This window comes from Mya arenaria, chromosome 2, assembly GCF_026914265.1.
Source record: "Mya arenaria isolate MELC-2E11 chromosome 2, ASM2691426v1".
Classification (NCBI taxonomy): Eukaryota; Metazoa; Mollusca; class Bivalvia; order Myida; family Myidae; genus Mya; species Mya arenaria.
This window is the reverse complement of record NC_069123.1, coordinates 66,478,281-66,503,953: the sequence shown is the minus strand read 5'-3', so window position 1 is coordinate 66,503,953 and position 25,673 is coordinate 66,478,281. Positions and strand designations below refer to the sequence as shown.

Below are 25,673 nucleotides of genomic sequence, written 5' to 3'. Positions count from 1 at the left end.
GTCATTATGTTAGATAAGGTAATATTTATTTTATCTTATGATGTACTTCATGTTCATGGGTCATCCATGTGGAAATATCTCAGACTTTCTGTTTGTCTATCAGACATGACTATACGTTGTATTAAATTTTGGTCTGTTGCTATACAATGTGGATAAGAATTTTGAAGTATTCTTATTGCAGATTTAATATGCATTTATCCTAAACATCCTCAGTTGTCTGTTGAACTTAAATCCTAAGTAAACAGCTTACCCAGTAAGCAAATATTTGTTTTTCATAATTAATATTTGCTCTTGACTTGCAATTGTAGTTTCTGATTCCATAATTTACTTAGTTATATATAAGCAGTTTCATTGTTGTGGTCAAATGTTAATTAATATCTTTTGGAATTTTGCAAATATTCTTGACATTGCTCATGAGGTTCTGTGTCTATTTTTTTCTCAAGAACTCCCTATTTTTGGGGGGTAAATATCATGGAATGTAACATTTACAAGGTCAGAATCAGATATTTTGTACATTGTCAAGATAAAAATTTATAAATTTGATAACTTCTTAATTACTGTATTTTATATTAAAGTACATTCTTTCTGGAAAGGCTTTTGACTTAGATGAATTACCGGTAACATAGATAGATGTATTCACAAATATCTTCACAGAAACCGCATTCATGTCAAAGCCTTTTAGGAAACAGCCTATTCTGTAAGTCACTGTGGTCAGGATTCTCTGTATGGGCGGTTTCATGATTTTCTGACACGGCCACCTCCAGTTCTTGTGTTTTCCATTCAGCAGCATCCAAAGACAGACTAGCGTCTTCCAGTGGTTCATGGTGGTGTTTTAGTGGTTTGCAGGGGGTGTTTCAGCCTCCTAACTGTCTGGTGTGAAGAGTGAAGAGTAGATCTCCTGATTGAAGTGGTTGCTGCGTACCACTTGGCACTTCACCCACTTCTCAGATGGCGATTATTTGCTGTAACAGCCTTATTTGGTGTCTTATTAGTTCTACTACTGTATCAAATTTGTAAATATTTTTGTTGCTCAAGATTTTGTGTCAAGTTCAAATGTACATTCATTTTGATGGCTCTTAACCTTTGCTGAGTTTCAAAGTTTGTGAGGTCTGAATTTCAAAGCTTTGGCCTTGTAAAAGCTAGAAGCCGGTTCCAATTTGTGAAGTTAATTGTTTGTAATGGTCTGTGAAATTAGTCTATAGGAAGCTGAACTCTTGATAGACTCAACTGCATGTGCAACCCTCAGATGTTGAAAACAATCTCACAACGGATATTTTTCTTGATTTTTTAGAATTTTAATTTTGGTTATACATTTGTAAGAAACATTGTAAAAAGTATTACCTAAATGACTGTTTAATTTCATTTTTCTGGAAAAAAAGAGTGTGAAGTTTAAACTTTGCATTATGGCTTTTCTTTCAATATTGTGTGAATACAATTAATGATGTGTTTCAGCAGTAAAATATATTTTCATATTATATGTTTCTCCTTTAACCCTTTACTTCATAGATACGCAATTTTACTTATCTATCCATAGCTTCATAGATACGGATCTTAACGTTTTATCCATAGCTTCATAGATACGTAATCCTACGTATTCGTAATGTAGGGGCATTTATTTTCATACCTGATGCTTGTTTATGCGCTATAAATTCATATTCATGAAGTATAAACATCGATAAATACAATGCACTAAAAAAAACACTATGTTACTATTTAAAGAATTTCGGAAAATCGCGAAATAAGGTCACTGGTATCAAAGATGCGTAAAACGTTGACTGCGCAGGTTTGTGGGCATTTCTGTCTCGTTTTCCTCGTGGAAATTTACACAATACTGCAAGTTATAATTAACTACCAATAATACAACTATATTTTATTGATCACGCGCCTGACGTCACAGGTCATGGTTCGAAAACGTGTCAAAATGTCGGCCATGTTGGATAAACAAAAAATCATCTGGCTTGTATAAACAAAGGCCATAAATCATTATATGGGACATATGTGTCACTTCTGTTTCGCTAATCCGGTCATAAAAATGCGCATCTGCTTCTACAAATTGAAAGTAAGTACAAATGTGTTATAAAATAATGACTATCCCTATTGTTAAACTTTGACATGACCCAATTTAACATCGATCAGCTGTTGAAACACGTGTTTTCGAATACACAAGAATGCAATGTAGAGCTAATTTCTGCCCTTGTTAACTTCAGTTTAAAACAACATTCCTGAATAATGTCATTTATATTTCAGTGTTTGTCTGACGAATCGGAACATTCTGGCTTCAATTAAAATGAGTTTGAGACATTGAGTACGACGTCGAGAATTCAGACCTCGGCGTCACGCACACAAGGATACGAGAAATGAGGATTTTAAAATCAAACCCAAATGACAATACATGGACATGCAATAAACGATATAAATTTAGTAAACAATAACATGCAGGCCTCATTTAGTAGTTGAATAATAACTTTATTTGTTCATTGTAGTGTTAAATAACCGAAAGTTATACGTACTGTGACTGTTGATCAACTTTTTTTTTCTTCTGTATTATATATATAAATATACCGTGCTTCTTTGTTGTGAACTATTTTTTAATTCTGTCCATCTTTGTTTCAATTCAGGTTGCATTAAATGAATTATAAAAATATGTTGTTTATATAATATTTCGTGTTGTGTTTGATAAATAAAAGTGTAATAAAAATTAATTTTCATCAAATTTGACATATTTTTCTGTTTGTTTATGAATATCATGCGGAAATAATTTAGATAACAAAATAAAATTTATATGACTGGATTGGAAATTTAATTCTCTATAAACTTTACATTGATGACTTATTGATTAAACCAAAAGAAATACTAAGAAAATAGGTTTGTAATACATTAGGGTTAAAATTCCAATAATATCAATAATCTCCTATGAAGTAGGGGTACTGATATGAACTGATAAGCCATGAACTGGCAGCCTGAAATGGCTTAGGTTTACATGAAGTAAAGGGTTAAGAATAAGTAATTTTCGAAATTGTCTGGAATATATGATTTAAGACTCCTTCTTAATAAGTTTTCTGAGTAATTCATTTGATACAGGAGCTTTTTGACAGTGGGTGAATGAAAAATGTCTAGAGTATGAATATTTAAGCTGGCAGTTTGCTGTATAATGATCTTTTGAAGGGTTTGTAATCGTTTGGAGTCTTTTGTTTTTCTATATTGTGTTTTTTTTTACTTACAGTATGACACTGTATTTTTAAGACTGTACATAAACTCTACTATTTTTTTAACCCTATTCTGTAGACAGACAAATATTTACAAAAGGTCTCCCCTGCTCAACCTGATATTATTTTTGTTATGTTCATAATAAAATCATTGGTTTACAAAATTACCCCCCCTAGGTGGTCTGTTTTCACCATTATGAAGGTCTATTGTCTTATTAAGATCAATATCATTGATACATGGGAGTGTTTGAATGGCCGGAGAAATCAAATATTTGACAAAACCCCTGGGGTCACTATAATGATGACAACATATCATATTTACTAATGATTGCAATATTAATTTTGGTGTTTGCTTTGAAGGCTTATTAATGAGTTACTTTGACTTTACTCTGAGTTAAAGATGAACTGTGGTTTGACTTCTAATATGAAGAGTTACTAAGGAGCTTAAATGATTAATTAGAATACATCTTTCCAAACATTCTCAATTAAAGATTATAGATAATGCAAGATCAAATATGATATACTAGAGATATATGACATGGTCTTTTAAATGCTTCAGTTATCATGGCTTACATTTGAATTTGTTCAGAATGAAAAACCTTTGCACCTAATACAACGTTGCCAAATATATACAAAAATATTGTAAAATTGCCAGGAGAATGGAAAACATGTTTTATGGGTCATAAAATATGCAATGCCGTTGGACAGTCATGATTACGCATTATGACCACTTTCACATGTACACACTGTCGCCCATCGTTCTGCTGTCAAATCAATTGAATGTCAATGGAAAACCTGTCAATTATCTATGACGTAGGTTTACATCTGTTGTTTATGTTTTCCCCCGTAATGATGAAAATTATGTATGTTTATTGTAGTAATGGCAGTTATTGTGAAGACGTAATTTTCCCCCGTGAGGAGTTGAAACCGGATGTTTAACAAAGTGAAACTTGGAAAAAAGTTGTTTTGATTTGATTTGTGGTTGTTTCGCAATTTTGTGTTTGTTTATCATGTGAACAAGGATGTCGGTGATTCTTGTAACGTTCCGAGTAAGTGCTGGTTATAGAGTAGTTGAGCTAACACTTACATTGATGTTTTGCAGATTTTTTTCCAAAAAAAGTTAAAGTAAATACTCTGTGGAAAAAAGAATAGTGGTTAAAAATATTGGCAAAACTTCATTATTTAAGTCAACAAAACAATTCATTTAAGGAATGTGTCGAATTTTAATATATGAAACTTGACGTCATGCACTTTTATAAACTCTAATGCAACTTGAATCTCATTGAGATTATATCAGTTTTCCTCAAGATATGAGATTTATGTTCAACCTTGGGATATCTGAGCTGTTTCATGTTCTGTTTTAATGTTTAATGCATGCTCTAGATCATGTGTTTTTAAAACCTTGTTTTTTTCTATTGCAGCCCACAATATTTGGGACAATAACAGAAGATACAAAGAAGGAGGAAAACAATCGAATGGTATGTAGGAAAACATATATCCTCATGCCATCCTTTATGATTTGTTTGCTCATCATGGGTTTCCCATCTAAGTAAAATCAGCAAGTCTAAAAAGTAATTGGCAGTTAGCGTGGTAAAAAAAATGTGTTTTTTCTTCATAGGGGCTTTCCTTAGTAGCTAAAATGTGCAAACTATAGTAAAACCAAAATATTAAAGATAAAATAAACAATATATACCCTATCAACTGAACCACTCGAAATATTCGGGTAGGGTAAAAGCATAAAACAATTTTGCAGTTTTTGCCTCACTGGAGTTTTATCAAGTGATAAGAGAAACAATATATTGTGCTATTGTCAAGTTTTGTCAGCAGTTTTATTGTAGGAATTTGACCACAAAATGTAGTTTCTATTGTATTATATGTACATGTAGGCTTTAATACAGTCTAAAGGATATAAAAGAAAAAAAAATTGTCCTGTTTTAGCTATCATGCATTTCTTATTTAATAATGCTATATTTGAATGCTTAGTTACAATTGCATTATATTGTTAAATTTAATTATATCTTAATGTCATGTGAAACATATACAAGCACTTTAGGATGAAATTGTTGACATACTTAACTGTAAGTGCCCTGTAATTAGTCGAAAATAATAGTGTTGAGGCAATGGCTGTGGAAGGACTTTGAACAATCACACTGTATCATAAGTTCATGTTCCAAAAGCTGCATGTCGAGGCCAAATAAATCGCTGTAAATTTTTAAAGGGGTTGTTTTCATTTTACCAGTAAACTTTTCTGTAACTAAAAAGAGTAATGATGCGGTATTTATAACTTATTTAAAAACATACCTTAAATGTTAATTAACTTAATGATGAAATCAGGGGTAACACATTTTTAAATTAGTATTAATTATAGTAGTTAATAGATTCTGAAAATTGATATGACAGGCATTTATATACTCAATCATAAATTTGCATTTGAATCAAATCAATTAGATCTTCATACAAGTAAAGCTACAAAATGATTATATTTATAAGGTTGAGTAGGTATTTTACACAGCCCAAGGACTAACTCAGTGATGAGGAACCAGAGCATATCAGCAAGAATCAATCTGATACAAGGGCTCATATTCATAATTTGATATGCATTGTTGCCTCACAGTTTATCTAATGATCTTACCAATCCATTAAGATGAAAATTTGCTTATGGCTTACTTATGATAGGTATAAGGTTCAATACAACTAGTGTTAATTGTTGTGTTTTCTCTGGCATGTTAACTATAAAGTAATTGCCCTTGCAATTAGTAATAAAGTGCCAGTTACAGTGAACGGTAACTGATACTGGAGTTACTAGTGAAGCTGGAGCCAGAGTTGAAGGTCTCCCTGATAACAGGAGCACGCTGTTTAGACTGTGGTGAAATCTTTACCTACTGTATCGGAAATTTGTACCGGCATGTTTGATGAATGTTTATAAGATTTCATTGTAAAATGTTCAGTTGTCAGTTCGCTGAATTACAGTAGCAGTGTTGTTATTTGTAATGTGTTAACATTCAGAAAAAAGTTAATGAATTGTTTTTAAGTGATTTCTCAGTGCTTATTAATGTGTTGTTTGTGAACAGAGACTTCATTGACAAAATGTCTGTAAAAAGTAAAACAAAACCAGAGAAAAACAATAATAAATTGAGTGCAGATGACTCTAAAATGGAGTTATTTGAAAAAGATGGATTAAACAATAATACAGTAAAGGTAAGGTGTTTTTCTCTGAATACATTTTTTTTCTAAATCATTTTTTTTTTGGATTTATTTTAGTTCACATTTAAGGGTTTGTGAATCTTATGTTATTGAAATTAATAAAAAAATAATTATACAGATCAAATAGTAAATATATCACAACTACACAACCACTTTGGTATGGTCACCATTGCTGATTAATTATGATGTTTTCTTTGCAAATGCTTTTTGTTGTTCTTTCTTCATGTAAGTCAAATGTTTACAACCATTGAAAATGAAATTTGTTCCAATGACTACCTGATATGTCATTAAGAAATGGTTCGGAATCCAAACAATGTTTATTCTACATTCATAATGAACTGTAAAACAATTAATTTTAAGAGGACAAAACTCAAATATATATGTCCTATTCAATTTCTGTGTCTTTGAGAGAAGATAGGAGTAATCTTACACAGAATTGTTAGTATTTCTCTTCACAATAATTTACCTAATCTTCCTACAAGAAAATTGGCAGGTAAATGCATGGAAAATATTTCATGAGGTCATATTTATGTAAATGATTTCTTGGAACATATATATCGCTCCATCTGTTGCGCTGGAATTTTGCATGAGGAATTCAGTAGTGAAAATTGCTTATTTGTCTATGAAAGACAACAGCTGTCCAATATTATAGTGTTTTTTCTTTGATGGCTTTTGCTGCATTTATATGATGAAATTTACTGTAGATGATGGGAGGAGCAAATCTATCCCAGGGGCAAAAATTTACATATAAACACAAATACCCATGCAGTATATTGACCGTTGGGGATGGGGGATTTGTCCCATTTCTAGGGGTGGGGCACATTTGCTCCAGTGGGTATTTCTAACTTGGCGTATCTGATTTTGGCAGTGATTTTCAGTAAATATTCAACATTTTTAAAAAATATAGGAAGGAAATTGTTATAAATATATAATACTTTATTCAATATAACTTTTTGTTGAAAATCTTTGGCAAATGTTTCTAAGATAGCAATTGATATTATTTGGTTCAATGTTTATGTCTGATTCAACTTTTCCTTTACCAAATTTAGCTCTCACATTTGATCTCCCTCTACACTTGTTTTTATACAAGTATGAAAATGGAATATAAGCAAAAATTGCACTGAATTTAAAAAGCAACCTATTTTATTTATTTTTCTTGACAGTTAAAAGCATAAATAGTGAATTTAAAAATATTACCTTAAAATGTCATTATGCGGGTAAACTTACTTGAGTAATGTTTGTATAAATCATGTAAAGAGAACATGTTACCCTAATTTGGGTTCATGTTGCATCCATTAGTGTCACAGACTGACATCGAGATGGTATATTTGACCATTAACCTACTGACTTAATATTGTTTATGGTTTATTCATCATATTGTATCAATTGCCGATCTTTGTCAAATTGTATTCGGTAACCACTGGTATTTTTATGTAGATCTGTTCAATGCCAAAAGTATAATGAAAAAAATACATTAGCATTGCGTTGTTGTCAATGTTAAAAAAGTCTCATAGCTATGGTTCAAACATATAAAGAATAGGGACTTATTGAAAGTCATGGACTTTTGAAGTGTAAGATGTGCTGAAAAAGGGAACAGCTGTCTTTTCAAAACTTTATTATAAAAAGCTGACTTAAAGAAATCAACAAAAAAGGCGCCAAGATTATATAGGGAAAATTGGCAGGAGTAAGTCTACAATCTACATCATCAGTCAGTTTTGTTTGCCAGACACCCTTGGGGCATAACAGACAAACTATTGTTCAGACAGTAACAATATGGTGTTTATACTCATCTGTTTCCATAAGGGGCTCAGACAGCTGACATTTTACAATTAACTAGAGCAGCTACAGTGCCAGGTTTATGCAGACATAAAGACCAATTCTTTGATTAAACTGAGATACTCTTATGTAAATGCTGGATTTTTTCCTGAAATGGTTGTTGTAATCAGTCCGAAATGATTCTCTATGTGCACCAGAGGCAGTAGATTACATTTTAGGTGCAGTAAAGACAGTAACGTGCATTGCTAGGTGCAGTAAAGACAGTAACGTGCATTGCTAGGTGCAGCAAAGACAGTAACGTGCATTGCTAGGTGCAGCAAAGACCGCAACATGCCTTTCTAGATGAAGCAATGACTAGAGCAGCTATAGTGTGAGGCATGCATACACACAGACCAATTTTTTGGTAATTTAAATCTTTAAAGATTCCTAGATCAATGTTTTACTACTGTCTGAATGAGTTCATAAGCCTCCACAAGTTTAGCTACTGATAAGCCCTATCAGTATCTGGCCAGTTTGCTGGGCAGTTAATATGGCAGTAACAAACCTACAACCACTTCATTCATGAAACAAGGCATGTCAAATTTAATTTTATGGAAATTAAAATGTTCTGTTTTAGTTCTGTGCATTCAAGGTGATTCAGGGCATCCACTAAATAGTGTTCAGTGTGTTGATAGTCTTTGAATGTGTTGATACCGGATATATAAACTTTTTATCTTTCAGCAGATTATCATAAATTGATTAACTAATCAGAAACTGATTTATATATTCTTTTGTGATTGAACTTAATGTTATAATAATATTTAAGAAAACTTAGGTTTAAAAGATAGAGTTCCACCAATAGAAATATTTTCTTCAAACATCATGCCTTTAGACATTATCTTGATGAAGTTTGACATATCCAGGTTATGATGGACAGATTGACACTCATAAAGATGGCTATCATAACTTATACTGACCAATATCACCCTAATGATCATCATTAACTGCTATCTATTGAGCAGATCTAGGTCCGGTGCTTTTTAGGCATTTTATTTAGTAGGATGGTGGTTAGTTGCAATTTGTGTAAAAAGTATCATATTGCTATTTTCAGGGCAGTGGGCACGGTCTTTGTTGCCTGTCATCTCATATAAAGAAATAATTTCAATACTTTTTTGTCATGACCTTCAATAAAGAGTATGTTATTCGAAGAAAATGGATATAAAATGTTGCAAGATATACCGGTATTTCTGTTTCAGCAACTTCTGACATTTTGATTTAAAAACAATCCTTCACATTACTCAAAATGGGATATTTTCTGTCAACATTTGTTTCCCTGTTAAGGTTGAAGGCAAGTTTAGATCATATCACCTTTTTTATGCCTCCTGGAGCTATCTGACTCTAACAGGTTGTGACTTGTTTGTTTGGGGATTAAATACAAACATAATCATTCCTGGAAAACGATATATCAAAACTGATAAGCTTTGATGTCAGAAGTTTGAAAGAGGCATTCATATCTTTCCTTGATTATGTAAGTCAGAAAAATGTGTTGTGTTTCCAATCTGAAATTGGGCAATTACTAGACGATATGTTAACTTTTCTCCAGAGAAGGCGGCTGTGTGCATGGCTGTTGCACTACATGCATCCATGGTGGAACATTTTGACATGTTGGCATGTGGTACATGTAGAAATCAGGTGTACTCCAGGATCCAGCTGGCACAGTTATAGGCCTTGTCCGATGTAATATATACAGGAATGAGGCCCGTTTAATTACCCTAGTGGCTTCTGTTTACATTATCATGGGAGGCATGTTTACATCTGCAGCTTAATAATAACAAATAGTGGGTGTTGATGAGCTTTAAGGCACCTGACTAAGTCATTTATAATCTGCCTAAATTATGATTCCTTTTCAAATAATGAAAATAAGCAATTACAAACTTACAATATTGAGTCAAATTTCCCATTTCTTCAGAGCTACAAATGGCTGAAATTTTATGAATGCTCTTGATGTCGAAAACGTTGAACTTATGCTATTAAAGTGGACAAATGAATGAAAATCTACTTTAATCCACATAATGAATGAAAGCATAATTATTTTGTTTATACGCTTGTTTATGTTTACCTTGACCAGTGTCAGACACAAGTGCTGTGATGGCTGTGGTCATGTCAACTCTCAAGTGCGATGTAATGGGATCTTTGTTGGTTCAAAATTAGCAATTGTTAAGTGATTTTCTGCCTCCATGGAAGGCAATAGGAAGAAAACAGTGGCTGTTATTGTAGGAAGTGTGGGTGTTAAAACCACAAAATCTTGAATTAACATGCCAACTGCTGGATCTAACCACAACATTGTAGTCAGGTTGTGCTTGCATGTCTAAATATGGGAACTTTTCATGAACATAATTGTTATAAAGTGTTTGTCCATAAGTGTTTTTGTGCTTTATTTGTAATGTTGGCTCATCTGGCATGTTAAAACAAGTATGAAGAGCTAAATCTGTAATTTATATTCATGTCTGGAGTTATGGTAGATTTGGTAGAACCACACCTCTGTTCCTGTCCAAATATTATTTATATCCCGGTCTGAGGTGATGGTGTTTCTCCTCCACTTACATGTGCAGGTAATCATCAGTGTTTTGTTGTCTGATCCTTTCAAAACTTGATTATTTATTTTCATTAAAGATTGAAATTTTGTCACCTGAGTAAACCTTTCAAAGAAACCTGTTGTTATTTGTTAGCTGCCGACATGATCTTTCAGTTGTTTTGTTTCTTTATGTTCTTGTTTTCATTCTTTTTTCTGTGAGGTAATGTCAGAATTTGCGTGGGCCTGCCTCAGGCACTTTGTTCTATTTTCATTTCATGATGATATAAATTCTGCATTTCATCTTACTAGATAAGATTCTTTTGAACTTCCTGAAGGAATGCATTGAACACCAGTAAACAGGACAATAACATGGGAATCCCAAATATTTTTAACTGGTTCTGCAGGGACTGAAACATAAACATACTGAAGGGTGTTTACATGGATATTGGACCACATGGGGTGCAAAATAAAGATTTTAGATTGTGCTCATTAGGTGCAAGCTGACATGTCCATGAGCATGCTGGGGTATGGGCTGGCATGTTGATAGACTCAAATGACCACAGCCAAGAGCTTTAGGTGACCACTGCAAGGACTGACAAGAGTAAACAACCACCCTGTAAGGGGAATTGGTTAATTCAACCTCTGGCTTGGCAAGTGTTTATCTTAATTAAATGCCCAGTCAGTCAAAACAGCCATTAATAGACTGGTAATTGACTAAGCCAATGGACAAGTTTTGATTTTTTGTTTAAGCTCTGCTGAACTTTGAGATAATTTTATGGTTATCATTATTCCGATTGTTCTTATGCAGGTGGGAGTTGAACTGTCAATTCCTGCAATTTTTATTACTTGTATTTTTGTCTGTGTTCTGCCATTGCTGTCAGCATTTATTACTTGTAAGATAAACTTGCCTGCTACATGCTGTGGTAGTCATGTTCAAAAATAATTTATTGGCGTGGCACTGACAAGTTTCATGACAAGCTTTGTTAGTGATTTAGCTTCCTTTACCAAAAACTTGGTATTTTTCTGTAAATGCAGTTGCTCCTTTGAGCCAAGTAATGACCGCATTCATAGAATCTTAGATTTTGAGAAAAGAATGTAATATTTAGGGTAGACATTGTTAGGTATGTAAAGAGCTGAATACTGAAGTGTTTATTTATTAATTAGTGTGTAAGACAGGGGAATGTTTCATGATTGCCTCTGAGCTTCCATAGGGAAATAATTTTGTGTATACCTAGCTTATTCTGATTTTATCTAGGTTTACATGTACTATTGTTAATATTGTCTTTTTGGAGTGTGGAAGGGAAATTTAACCACAACATAAAATCATTCTCATTTGTTTTTAACTTACATGCTGTCATAATTATAGATTTGTCAAGAGTTGGGATTAAACCATTACACATGATTTTATTATTATCTAAACGTCATGATTGTTGTCTTTGCCTGTCACACTGTCACATGAGTAACTGGCACTCGCTGTTGAAAAGTTAGATTTTCCAAGGTTTTCTTTTCCTGGTATGACTAATTATATGCAGTCTGTGATTGAATGATTAATCTCTTCAAGGTCTTCATATTAAAGTGTTTATAAGGAATATTACTTAAAAAAATGAAGATGTTCAGGAAGACACTTAATTGCACACTCTTAGCTAGATAAGGAGAAAAACTTGATGACGTAATGAAACTTTTAAATTTTCCCTTTGAGTCATTGGTTACTTTTAGTTTATTTTTAGCATAGCAAGCAGAGAAAATGGCAACAACTTTAAAATTAACTATATTAATTTGTTTTTTTAGTTTATTATATAAACTATAAATTTTAAGAAAAACACATGTGGTTTAGATTACATCAAAACAACATGTCTGGCACTAGGGGATGTTTTGGAACTAATTTGTGGTTTATGGTTCCCGTATCAAGATAACCAATCAGAGTCAAGTGTGTTGAGAGTACTGGAGAATTGACCAATCAGATTTGAGGACTGCTAAGTGCTTAGCAGCATCAGGTTTATATTTGCCGCCAACCATTACTAATTGGATTAATTTAAAAGTTGTTAATGGTGGTTTATGATTGTTGCTGATGCAAAACAGTGATTAAACAGAAAGACAAGGAATTGTTTTTTTTTCCTCAACAATCATGAGGCTGCTGGCAAAGGTATATAAAGTTTTATGAAAATTATATATTTATCCTATATGTGTGTGTGCTGTATGGACTGCACTGGAACAAAAGCAGTAGTAAACACTTAATTAAATCACCGACCTATAAACTGATTTATAGGCTTGTGCTTAGATGTAAGTGACATGAAACAGAATACACTAGTTCAGATCTGACTTGAATTTAATAAGCTAGTGCAGTGACTGTTACTTCTGTTGACCACTAAAGACCACACTTGCATGTAAAATCATGCCAGCGAATGTGATTAATATAATGTTGTTATGACTTGTTTCACAATCATTGAAAAGTATTGATGCTTCTGTTACTGTTACTGTTGATGCTGCTGCTTCATTTACTGCTGAAGTCAGTATTGATCAAGATTAGTCAACACTGAATACAGTGTTGAGTTTGTAAGGATAGTGAAAGGGCATTATACTATTATATCTAAAGTTTGTCAAACTTATAAGTGCTATATATGTGTATTTTTAGAAAAACGTGGTCCCGCAGATGCAGAGCCTGTCTCAGATGTTTGACAAGGCCGGAGGTGGCTATGACTGTCAGAGTACCAACTGCAATGAGAATGATGTAAGAACTAATGTTTTATAACATATTTGTAATTTCATGTTCAGTTCAGACTGGAAAATGCACTGTCCCATACGGGTGCTTAATGTAAAATCTGAAGTCTTAACTTTCATTTTTGCAATTTTTGTTTTGTATGGGATACTAAATAAAACAATGTTCAAGTGACAGTTAAGCTATTTCAGTTGAGTTGAAATGCTTTTTAGGCATAACCTGATTTTTGCTGCAATAAGGAGAGATGCTGCAAAGTTAGTTACTGCATGATTAGAACCTCACATTTAGTCAATGGAATATTTTTATTAATTAGTGAATGAGACCATTTTGAAAACCACTAAAATCTTTTCCGTAATCCTATACCACACTTGTCTATAATTACAAGTTTATAACAATACTTTTCCTGTTATTCCAAATTTCCACTCAAGTATAAGAGCTTTTTTTAAGCAGTAAGCACCATTTCTGAAATTGAAGGAGTTCTGAATTTGAAACGGACCACAGAATTTCGTGACAGGTTGCCATGCAACCTTCTGTGGTAAAATGTGCAGATAACTGCTTCTAGTGGTGTCTGCAGCTTGTGAGAAAGTCAAGTACTGTATCTGGCCTGTATTTATTATTTACTCTTGATCATTTCATTATCTTCCTAAGCTGAGAAATGGCTGAACATTTATGTTTTACGTTATTCTTCATCTTCGGAAAATATTGGTATTAGTATACTATTTATGCCAACATTCATTAATTTAGGCTGATGTTGCTAATATAAGCTTGTGGTATGTATTATTCAAACAGATGTATTAACTGGCCAAGGTATTCTCTCAATTGAATATTTGTAAACAGGAAGCTCAAAGCACTTACTACCTGCAGGCAATATGGTATGAGAATGTTGCATTCTGTCATAAAGAGATGTAAAGATTCTTATCCCACACATTTTCTTGAAAAGAAAGATAAATAGCAAATCTTTGATAAAGAATCAGCAAATATTAATGTAGCTGAGAGGGAGACAGTTAGTTTATAATTGCCTATGAATATTTGCAGGCCCTGATGTTTAAGGATGGTAACCTGCAGGCTGGTTCTGTGGAGGCCCTGATACAGCACCTTGTGCCCACCACAGAGTACAACCCTGACGTGAGTACCCTTCCCAGATACGCACCCATATACCCATCCCAGATATGCAGACATATACCCATTCCAGATATGCACACATATATCCAGATTGCCTCAGGGGGAGAAATTGCATCTTTTTAAAAAGTCTAGTGGCATGCCGGAGTTTAGTGCTTTTTCAGTTCAGATTATTATTATCATAGCCTTCATAATTTTGTTGGTGTTAAAGAATTTCTATCTTAAATTTAAATGCTTAACACCACCAAAAGACACCATAACTGCAAACTGTTCCAAGATGTTTACAAGACATGACACATAATACATATGTTACCAGTGACAAAAGGCAAATGTGCAGCAAAGTCCAGAACTCTTGCTTAAATAATTGGTTGTTGAACTATCCCCCCTGGACCTATTTAAATATCACATTTTATCAACTGAGAAAAAGAACACTAAAATCTTGAATTGGCAGCCCCTCACTTTTTTGACATTTCACTTTCAAATAGTTTTCATTTAGTCTTATGGCTGCAAAACTGTAAAAAAGGATTAAATCCTGCTTTGCTGTTCATTAGTGTAATTGTATGCACTTGTGGCTTTTTGCTGCAAATGCCAGTTATAACAAACATTGTATCAACTTTGCAAGTACCATGTGAAATTGTATTGTTTTAGTTTTTGCCTATTTGTCATACATTTATCTAAGCTAATGATGCAAGTGTTGGTATATAACAGGAACCATTTGTTGAAATCCTGGAGTGTCGAGGTGGTTCCTCCAGATATCACACACACTGGGTGGAATAATAAATAACCATATCTCACCACATTGTTCAATATTGTTCCTATTTATCAAAATATGCATACGCCCAAACTCTTGCTCATAGATACCATTGTGTGCTTTATTGTGCTTTATTGCCTGACATTATAAAGAAAATCATGGAAAAATATGAAATTCCTGACAATGTGTAGATTAATGCACAAGGATTCTGGTTTTTCTAGTAATATAACACTCTTATCTTAGAAATTAATTAGTTACCTGGTCTTCTGTGAATCATTTATGAGTTTAATAACTGGGTGTTGGTCTGTAGTTAAAGGTAATATTAATCATAAACTCAGAGCATAACATCTTCCAGGAATAATACAGACAATAATGGAGGAACGGTGTTCTTGATACACTACATCTTTTTCAAAATATTTAAGACTTGAAACCCCATATTTGGTGAACTTAACAATTTGTTTAAAGTGTTTTTATTTAATTGTCAACCTTCATGCATCACCAGCCCTATTAATGCATACACTGTCTTCATATTACATTTCAGCGAACCTATGTATTCACATTCTTACTGAGTTCGCGGCTGTTTATTCGCCCACATGAGCTTCTTGCTGAGGTCTGCCAGGTATGAACACCTTCATCATCATAAATTAAACTTGCACACTGAAACTGCATACAAATATGGAATTAATTGTATTCATTGCCATTAAAGACACAGCTGTTTGCTGATAAATCACAATGAACATGCTTTAAATGAACATTTTATGTTTATTATCTAAGAAAATGCATGTTTTGAATGCAATTAAGTAAAAAATGATTTTTATTGTTTCTAGAAATTCATATATGATATTTGATTATCATTAAACAGCATACATTTTTAAGGTAATACAGACATTATACATTTACCTAAAATCTTAATGTCTTTGACATGATTATTTAAATGTGATCTTTTTAGGTTTGCACATTCCAACAGAACCTGACCAGTGACAACATTCAGAAGCAGAAGCTTGGAAAGTTTGGTCAAAACATCATACAATTACTGAGGTATTGTACTAACAACATGTCCAAAACTGTTGTTCTTTTTTTTCATTAGATCAGTCAATCGTCCAAGGTTTTCTATCATCTAGAACATTGTGGCCTCAGAAACTTAATAATTTCTGTTGCAGTATTGTTGATGTGTTGGTAATCAGTGAAATCCCTAAGGATGTGATTATCAAGACAAACACAACTCTGTTGTCCAAACATGGTATTTGTAATGAAGTAACAGACTTGTTTTTTTGTGGAAGAAGCTGAGAATTTGAGAAACTTTTAGTTATGGATCGGAAATGCTGAATTATTGATGAATCTTCATGTTCTGTTCATTTTCCTAGGGTTCAGAAGAGATTTTGTGCTGAAAATAATAAATTCTCTTTGCGCATTTCACTGTATGATTTAAAGAGCTTTAGATATCGATGGAATATCTTCAACTATTTTGGAATGTTTTCTGAAGCCTGTTGCACAATCTGTAAATTTGAAACCAATATAGTTGTTGTCAAATGGTCGTATTCACCTATGTATATTACCTTTTATGTGTTTACCTTTCATTATATATGTAATAAATGTTGCAATAAAAATCATCAACTATTTTATTTCAATACAATTGTTGGCAACACATTTTCTTGAAAATATGGAGCTCTATATTTTTCATAAAAAAATCTTCATTTCAGTGAGTGGACAGAGATGTTTCCGTATGATTTCCGGGATGAACGTATGATGCGTCAGTTGAAGGAGATCTCGCACCGTGTGTTGAATGTTTTCCCGGAGTTGCGGCACGAGATGGGCGCTATCACACATAATCTACTCAATAAGGTACAGCCATCCTTAAACAATTGTTTACCAAATTGAAACACTCTGAAGTTGTATTTTCTTTCACTGATTGCATGTTTCAAACCAGCATTGAAGGATCTTACAGTTGGAGTATTGTGTGTAAAAATGTAGCAAATGTAGCAGTCACTTAAGTTGTTTTTATCATTTGCATTTTCAAAATCAATTTCTGGATTACAGTGCTAGACCAGGATGTTTTATAATGACAGTTTTATACAAATGTTTACTTGAATGCCTGCTTTCAATTACACAAACATATCAATATTGCTGCTCCTGAATGCAAACAGGTGATAACAGGTAAAGCAAGGATTTTCAAGAATGATAATTAAATAGGAATATAAACACAGACAGGAATATTGCATTTACCATCATGTTATTTTTGTACAACTGAAATTTTCAATTCAACTTGGAATGTATGGAATTGCATTGATGATGCTGTATTGCCCTAAAGTTCCTGTTGATGCCACTGGCATTTTACACCAGACCTCTGACATTTAAAAGACATAAACAGGCACAATGTCCATGATGGACATTTCCGTTGTTTGATTAATTTCTTTCTCACATAATTGGATCTAAATTTGAATGACACCTGGCACTGTCTTATCAAATCAGGCTCTATTATTTGGTTGATTTGCCTCATTTATTTCTCAGCATCTTTTCCTGGTTTTAAACTTCCATCTTGGAGAAATATGGTTTATTGAAGAGATGAAGATAAAAAATAGTAAAATTATAGTGTATGTTGTAAGAGAAAAGAATAAATCTTGGGAAAAATATTGGTTTTTGTAGTGGAAACATTTTGGCTCTACTCCATCCTCGACAGTGCGTCAAATCTGTACTTCACATTATCGTAGTTAATTACAGTAATTGTTCTTTGCAGTGTACTGAAAAAAACATTTAATTGAATACAGAAAACGGTAAAGTTGTTAATAAGGCTGTAAATTCTTGAAGCTAAGCCAAGAAATTGTATAAGATTTGACCTGTTAATAGTTCACAACAAGACATATATACATTCTTATGTCTCCATAAGACCAACTCTCATTATTTATTGAAATCAAAAGACTGCCTGGCAGAGCATAAAAGCAAATTTGTTTTATCATATTTTTTGTGGAAATTTAATTTCTAGAGCATGAAGAAAATAATCCACTTACAGATTCATCAAACAGGCTAAATTATGCATGAATAGATAGGTGCTTATGTCCATAAACTGCTGGGTTATTGACGTGATAGATCTGAAATGTTTACAGCAGATGAGAAACCAATCTGGAGAACACATCATGTAATAAGTTTAACAATTGCTGTTTCAACAAAAAGCATTATTGCAATGTTTTTAGCTAGATGGAATTTTTTTCTTCTCCAGTTCATTGTTGTATTTATTGGCTAAGTGAAAAGACATAGTAATGAAGATAATGTTATTACCACAAGTTTAGTTCACAAAAAAAGAAACTGTAAATTTTGTAGCAGTTAAGAGAATCATTAATCCAGGAAAAGAAAAAGGCTTCTGCTTCATGGTTTTATTTCCTTGAGAATGTTCCTTATGCTAAGAGAGCTATAAATCGTTGGCAATGCTACTTTACAACTTCTTATTGAAGTATATGACCCCTCTGGCATTTTTTACTACATATATGACAAATTACGTTGTTTTCCAGTAGTGAAATAACATAAACACCATTGTTATCTTTTCTCCAAATGCAGTAAGCTTTTTTTCTAATAACAATCTTTAAACTTTGCAGCTGGCACAGTTGAATCGGTATGAAGAAGTTCTGTCAAAGCTGAATGCTGAGGCAATCAAGCGTTCACAGACCCAGATTGCTCCAACAACAGACATCATGGAGGTGTGTCCTGGTCCACTCCGACTCGCTGAGCAACTTACACACATAGAGCTGGTGAGTTTAGCTTGGTACATTGTAGTTGGTACATGTATGACAGTGGAGTTGCATGTATTGAGTTGGAACATGTATGAAAGTGGAGTTGCATGTATTGTAGCGCACTTGTCATTTTTGCCATATGTAGGCATATTTTATTGAAACTTCAAACGCTGAAATTTAATCAGACTTAGATATATCATTCAACACATTATTTGATATACCAGTCTATCTTAAAGTGGTCTTCTATGTGATTTACAGATTCCTTGTAAATTTGATCTGGTTAAAACAAGATTTGAATATTCAAAAAAGAATTACCACTCCAGGAGCGGTTGAGTCAGATCGGTCCCGAAGAGTTTGTTCAGGCGTTTGCCAAGGAGGAGAAGAAAATCCCCGTGTTCCGAGACATGAAGAAAACCCACAACCTCGAGGCTTACGTGCAGTGGTTTAACCGACTTAGCTATCTCGTAGCTTCAGAAATATGCTCAGTATGTATATATAGTTTATTGACTGGTCAGTTAATAAAGGTAAAATGGGTGACATGTTTACTAAATTTGAGTTTATTGATCTTAATTACTCCCAAGCTGTTAGCATCCAAATGTTTATTGACCATGAGATGACCTGTGTATCAACACTCATGATCATTAGCCTTATGTATCCATAAATTATATGCTAAGTGTGTCTATAAATTATATGCTAAGTGCGTCCAACTTCTATTTCAGCATTTAAAAAAGAAAAATCGGGTGCGATTGGTGGAGTACTTTATTGATGTTGCGAAAGAGTGTATAAACATCGGCAACTTCAACTCATTAATGGCTATCATAGCTGGCATGAACATGAACCCTGTAGCCAGGCTCAAAAAGACTGTAAGTTACTAGTCTTAAATAAATCAGTATGTTCTCAATGCTTTTTCAGATTCACTCACTTATTTAATGTAACATGCATATAAAAAAATTATAATGAAACATATTTTTTAAAATTTCAATTACACAAGTATCTCTTTAAAGGATGATGTGATGTGCCTGAAATATTTCTGAAGGGGGCGGGCAGGGATAAGAATTTAAAAGATTTTTATAAAGTTAATTCATACTTAAGTGAATTGTGTATGTCTCAAGTTGATCAAGTGTTTGTTTTCTAACATAAACTCTTGTCTTTCAGTGGGCGAAGGTGAATCGTGCCAAGTTTGGTATCCTGGAGTTGCAGATGGACCCCTCTAACAACTTTGGCAGTTACCGGTCTTGTCTCAAGGCTGCTATGTGGCGATCACACGGGGCCTCTGACAGTCGGGAAAAGGTACAGTAGCTTGCGTTAATCAGGGTTTTTGATAATAAACGATGCTTACATGTATAGAATGAGTTGCTTGAAAGAGTATGAAAGAGTATGAGATAATAGAACTATTGCTACATTGTAGTGTTCATTGGAATAAATGTATTGACTTTAAAACTAACGTATGGAAACATAATATGGTGAATCTGTTAATCCAGATTCAAACAACTACCACACATTCAATGAAACTATGCTTTGATATGATTGTAACAATGTTTTATTTGTATGGTTTCAGATTGTGATACCATTCTTCAGCCTGTTTGTTAAAGACATTTACTTTATTAATGAAGGCTGTTCCAATACAGCAGAGAATGGGAGCATTAACTTTGAGGTAGGAACTCACTCTTTTATTCTTCATAATTATACCCGTTTTTAAATGGTATTTGCTTGCAGCTGTATGCATTGTCCTAATCATCTTTATTACATATGAGTTACTTCTTGAACGTAAGGTGCCTGTCTGCTGGACACTAAATCAATCTCAAATATCTGTATGCAAATTACGAGACGCTTTCTTTTTTCAAAATAATACCACCATTGTCTTAAACAGTGGAAAAAAAAGAATGGCGTCACAAAAATATGCCTTAAATGTTTTTTTTGCCAGACATTATCAAACAAGTGTTCTTGTGTTCCAGAAATTCTGGCAGATGGCAAAGCACATATCTGACTTTGTGACTTGGCAACAAGTTGAGGTAAGAAACAATTTTGACATTTTCTGTTGCTGTTTACTGGCTTTTAACTATTGGCAAGATTACTGCTATGTTCTGATTGTTGATATTAATAGTGGTGTGTTTATCTGTTTAATTATCAACAATGTGTGTTCAGTTCAAATGTTATGAGCTCTTTTTGGGGGGGTTCATCATTCAGGAAAAAAAATATCTATCTGCCAATTTCTGTCATTTGTTTCATTTCGAAAGCAAAAAAAAGGTCTGATAACTGGATAACTAATCTCGTTCTTTGAAGATAAATCTTCCATGCATTTTAAGTACCGGGGTACTTTCCTCAATGTGATTACAGTTGTAAGCAGAAGCTGTTTTCTAGATTTGAGGGTATTATTCAAAATGATTAATATCGATATTCCATGTAAATTTAATCTGAAATAAATAGATAATAAGGGGCGATACCATGGTGATGAAACAGTTAAAAAAACTGTGTGTTCATGCAGACGACAAACTGAATACATTTATTTATTTGTATTATTTTAAAAATCATTTCTCTGTTATTGACGATTATGAGCTGCATTTTGATCCACTTTAGTATTAAACTTTTGATATTGAACATACCTTCATACAGATGATCTTACAAGTGATATGTGTACATTTCAGTGCCCGTTTGTGAAGCACACAGACGTTCTACACTACATCCTCACCTCCCCTGTCTTCTCAGAAACCAGTAAGTTCTCACACTGTATTACAGGGTTAGTTTATGGGATACCCTATCCATCCATTCTGCTGTGCTATTAATTAAGTGTTTCATTGTCTAATTTTTAAAACCATATGCTTTAAGAATACTGGTATTTTCTGCATTGCCCCTTTTGCAATAACTCGTGGTCCGGGACTACTTTTTGTTTTCAATATATTTTCATGACCTATGAAAGATGATCCCCAATTACCTCTGTATAACCCATGTTTCTATTTCTATTCCAGCTCTGTCGCTGGCATCATATGAGTGTGAGCCACCAGAGAACAGCTACGACAAGGTGCGACATAAGAAACTCAAGTAGGTTGCTTTTACTGTCATAAGTGTCAAACTGTAATACTTGTAATTTGACAATGATAACAAACTGACCAAAATTAATAGCTTGTTATATTTATATTTTTATTATCGTTCTTCATATTTTCATGCAATGACTGAATTTGTTCTAATTTAGATGGCATTTAAGCAGTACTTTCGCAAGTTCTATTTTAGATATTGTCATTTACCTGTATGTGTTGATGTGTGTTTTCAGGTCGGAGGCCGGCTTATGACAGATGCATAAGGCTTGAAGATGTTAAAGCTGCTAAATTGTAGAGACTTCATACAGATCCTTGTTCAGCTACAGGCAGTGGGTTGTGTAGTCCACCAGGGTGTATGGTCCACCATAATGGTCAACCAGGGTTAAATGGTCCACCAGGGTTACATGGTCCACCAGAGTTGTATGGTCCACAATGGATGTATGTTCCATGGTTGTGCACCTGCTGTTTAAGGCAGTCTAATGTGTGATAAACAATGCACTACACAGGGCATATAGAGCAGATAAATGACTGCAGTGTGTTAGTTCATCAACAGACATAGGTCAGTGCACCTGGTGCTACTCATCAAGGTCAAGAACTTCCATGAAGGTTGTTAGAATATGAGGACAGCTTTTTCAGGCAAGTTGACAAGATTACTTGACAAAAGCAAGTGGTTGGCTTGTTAACATTTTGAACTCAGATGTGCGGCCATAACAAACAGAGGAAAGTGTTTGCCGCTGTTGCCATAGCAGACAAACTATGCTCAATGTGTTGGTGGCTGTTATGATAACCCAAAACTAGAAAGTAGTTCTTTGGTCTAAAATGCAGAAATTGTAGGTGCTCATGTACAGTGTTATCGATGAAATAAATGGCATTGACAAGTCACTAATCACCAAAGTTTTGTATATGTTGTTTACTGATAACTTATGTATGTTTTTTATTAAATTTTCTTTTGGCTGTATATAAGGTCTTCCGTTGGACCAATATTGTTGTTGTCATGTTTTGTTGAAACTTTGTTAAATGTAATATGGTTCATGCATGTTGGTGCCATAAGTAAGTGCTATCATTTCAGCCATGCTAAATGCTACATATTGTTAAGTTATTTTTTACTTGCCAAAAATTGATGGTATTCAGTGTTGATATTCCTTTATGCCTAGGGAAAGTATTAAACGTCAATTTTATCTTCTGCTAAATTCTTAAATACATTTCTTATCAGACAGAAAACAATTTCATGCTTTTTAAAACTTATTTTTTATTAGTTTTTCTTTTTTCGAAAAAAATGAAAAGCAAAATTATTTTCATACCCTCAGCATATTAAACTGTTTTCCATTTCCATGTTTTTAAGGCCGCAACAATTCAAATTGGAATTTGAGTACTGTCTAGTCAATTAAACATTTCTTCAGCTCATATAATCCATTTCATCATCATGACCGTATCAGTGGGATCAATGCTGGTACATCAGGACCAGGTTTTTCATTGTGAAATAAGTTGTGTTTTTTTTTCAATTATTTGCTTAAGTATTTACATATGCAAATGTATGTAGTGTAACATAAATTTAGTTTTACAATCATGCAATGTATGTCCAAAGTTTTGTCAAACCTGGAGACCCAGCTCATTCAAGATCTTAGTGAAAAGTATGGTAATGTTAGTGTCATATTTTGTTATTTTGCTGTATATTTGTTTGAATTGAGTTTAGACTGTATTGAGGTTGAAAACAAGTTCAGGAAACGATTGAAAACAACATTTTGCCATCTGATGTTCAAACAGAATTTTTTAATGTCGCAACTAGATTTTGCATTTTGTCTTATTATGATACATAACATTTAGCAGGGTAGGTCTGAAAATGCAAATAAGTTATTTCATTTCTCCAGTATCTAAAAAGAGTGTAAAATAAAATAAGAAAATTGTAGTAATATAGACATACAGCCATAAACTGATACTTTTATACATTAACTACAATAAGAAGAAGCAGTACCATGTTTCATATGAGGGAAGACATTGTTTTAAGGTTCGTGGTACTTTTAAGGTGGTTTAAAGATCTTTTTATGAATCATATGCTTAAAACTATTCCGAAACTAATACATTACTTAATCATGTTCTATTTGACCCATTTATGTTTGTCGCAGTTCAAATGCTTCGCACTTTCTTGTCTCAGGGATAAGACCCATACATATACATACATGTACATCTTTAGTTTTATTAGTGCAATCAATATTTTTCATACATTTCATTCTATCTGTAATTTGTACTCTGCATTCCCATTGGATAAATTGTTATTTAGAACATTGATGTTCCAATCTGAATTCTGTGAATAAGGAATAAAATATAAACTCTTCACATGCTTCTTTTTCTTTTGTTGTTGTAATTATCAATACATAATAATGATATTTTGATGTAATAATCTTTGCCGGGTGAATGCTGTGGTTTTTTCTTCGTGCGAGGAAATAGCGAGGAATGGGCCTTACCTAGAGTCCCTGGGGTGCGGGGCCTTTGGCTGGGATTTTACCAGCAGTTCGTCTCCACAAGGCAGGGATTTAACCCGGCTTGGCTGGACCGAAAGTCAAAGTCCCTGCTATTCCTTGGACCTGGGGGGCCGTGGTTACAATTGACTGGTGCATAACAAGCAAATTTGATCAACGATATCCCCGCCCAAGGATTGATAGGTGAAGATCCAAACAATGAAAAAAATTAAGTTGGTTATTATGAGTGAGATTTGCTGTTATATAGCAATCACCCTGTTTAGAGTGGTACAGCTCAAGGAAAAATGGACATTTAGTGAGATACACACAACGTCATCACACAACAAACATGGATTACAAATACTTTCAAATAAAAAAAAAAGGTAAAAATATATTGCTCGATTGCTTTGTTGCCAATTTTTCCATCCTTAATAGTATCTGCCAGTCTGTGTTCTCCCTCCATAATGCTATGTTAACTACAATAATTGATGTTCTTCATTTTCTTCAATAATGTTGTGATTCAGATGTTATTATAAAGGTTTGGAAATATGTTACATGACTAATTCATTGATGCAGAGTCAGTGTTTGAAGGTCAGTTTCCTACATTGTGTCATTTTTTTATTCTAAAAGTATGTTACCTTAGGGATTCTATATTGTCCATACTGCTTGTTTCTCCCCTGAAGACCATGCTAACCTGTTATGCTGTTTCATAATAAAAGGGCAACAAATCTTGTGCAATGTACTGATAGGTAATCATAACTTGAGTACTTGTCAATATACACACTTTCAATTTCTGCTTCGAAGAGAAAGCTGGTCCGACAACTTTAAGTATTAGGCATTAACTCTATTGTAATTGACCCAACTTAAATGGGCACCTGCCACTACCACATTTTACTTCTACACAAGTCATTAAAATTTCATAACATTTTGTCTGTAAGTTACAAAGTAATCTCTCTCGAAAGACAATTTTTTCATTAAAAAAAGAGGGCTAAGATGGCCCTATTTCGCTCACTGGATAGGAAAAAGGGCTCTAAAGTTAAATATCGGACAGCATACTGCATGAAAAATATGTATTTGTTTAAAAGGTTGTGTAGGGGCATGACTCTTACAGCACATAGTTACTGTGAATAAGTT

General features: G+C 33.5%; 1 protein-coding gene across 3 annotated transcripts in view; it reads left to right on the top strand.

Moving 5' to 3' along the window:
- LOC128212503 (ras-GEF domain-containing family member 1B-like) overlaps positions 1 to 24,415 on the top strand; it is a 51,042-nt gene extending 26,627 nt beyond the window's left edge. For all 3 annotated transcript variants that reach the window (XM_052917990.1, XM_052917998.1, XM_052918004.1), the window contains 15 exons: positions 4,628 to 4,684; positions 13,373 to 13,468; positions 14,492 to 14,581; positions 15,868 to 15,945; positions 16,276 to 16,364; positions 17,027 to 17,168; positions 18,914 to 19,066; positions 19,372 to 19,533; positions 19,768 to 19,911; positions 20,204 to 20,338; positions 20,607 to 20,702; positions 21,004 to 21,060; positions 21,694 to 21,760; positions 22,015 to 22,087; positions 22,317 to 24,415. In XM_052917990.1, the coding sequence (XP_052773950.1) occupies positions 4,628 to 4,684; positions 13,373 to 13,468; positions 14,492 to 14,581; positions 15,868 to 15,945; positions 16,276 to 16,364; positions 17,027 to 17,168; positions 18,914 to 19,066; positions 19,372 to 19,533; positions 19,768 to 19,911; positions 20,204 to 20,338; positions 20,607 to 20,702; positions 21,004 to 21,060; positions 21,694 to 21,760; positions 22,015 to 22,087; positions 22,317 to 22,335 (1,458 nt within the window). In that variant the 3' untranslated portion in view covers positions 22,336 to 24,415. The remainder of the gene's footprint in view (positions 1 to 4,627; positions 4,685 to 13,372; positions 13,469 to 14,491; positions 14,582 to 15,867; positions 15,946 to 16,275; positions 16,365 to 17,026; positions 17,169 to 18,913; positions 19,067 to 19,371; positions 19,534 to 19,767; positions 19,912 to 20,203; positions 20,339 to 20,606; positions 20,703 to 21,003; positions 21,061 to 21,693; positions 21,761 to 22,014; positions 22,088 to 22,316) is intronic.
- The last annotated feature ends 1,258 nt before the right edge of the window (positions 24,416 to 25,673 follow it).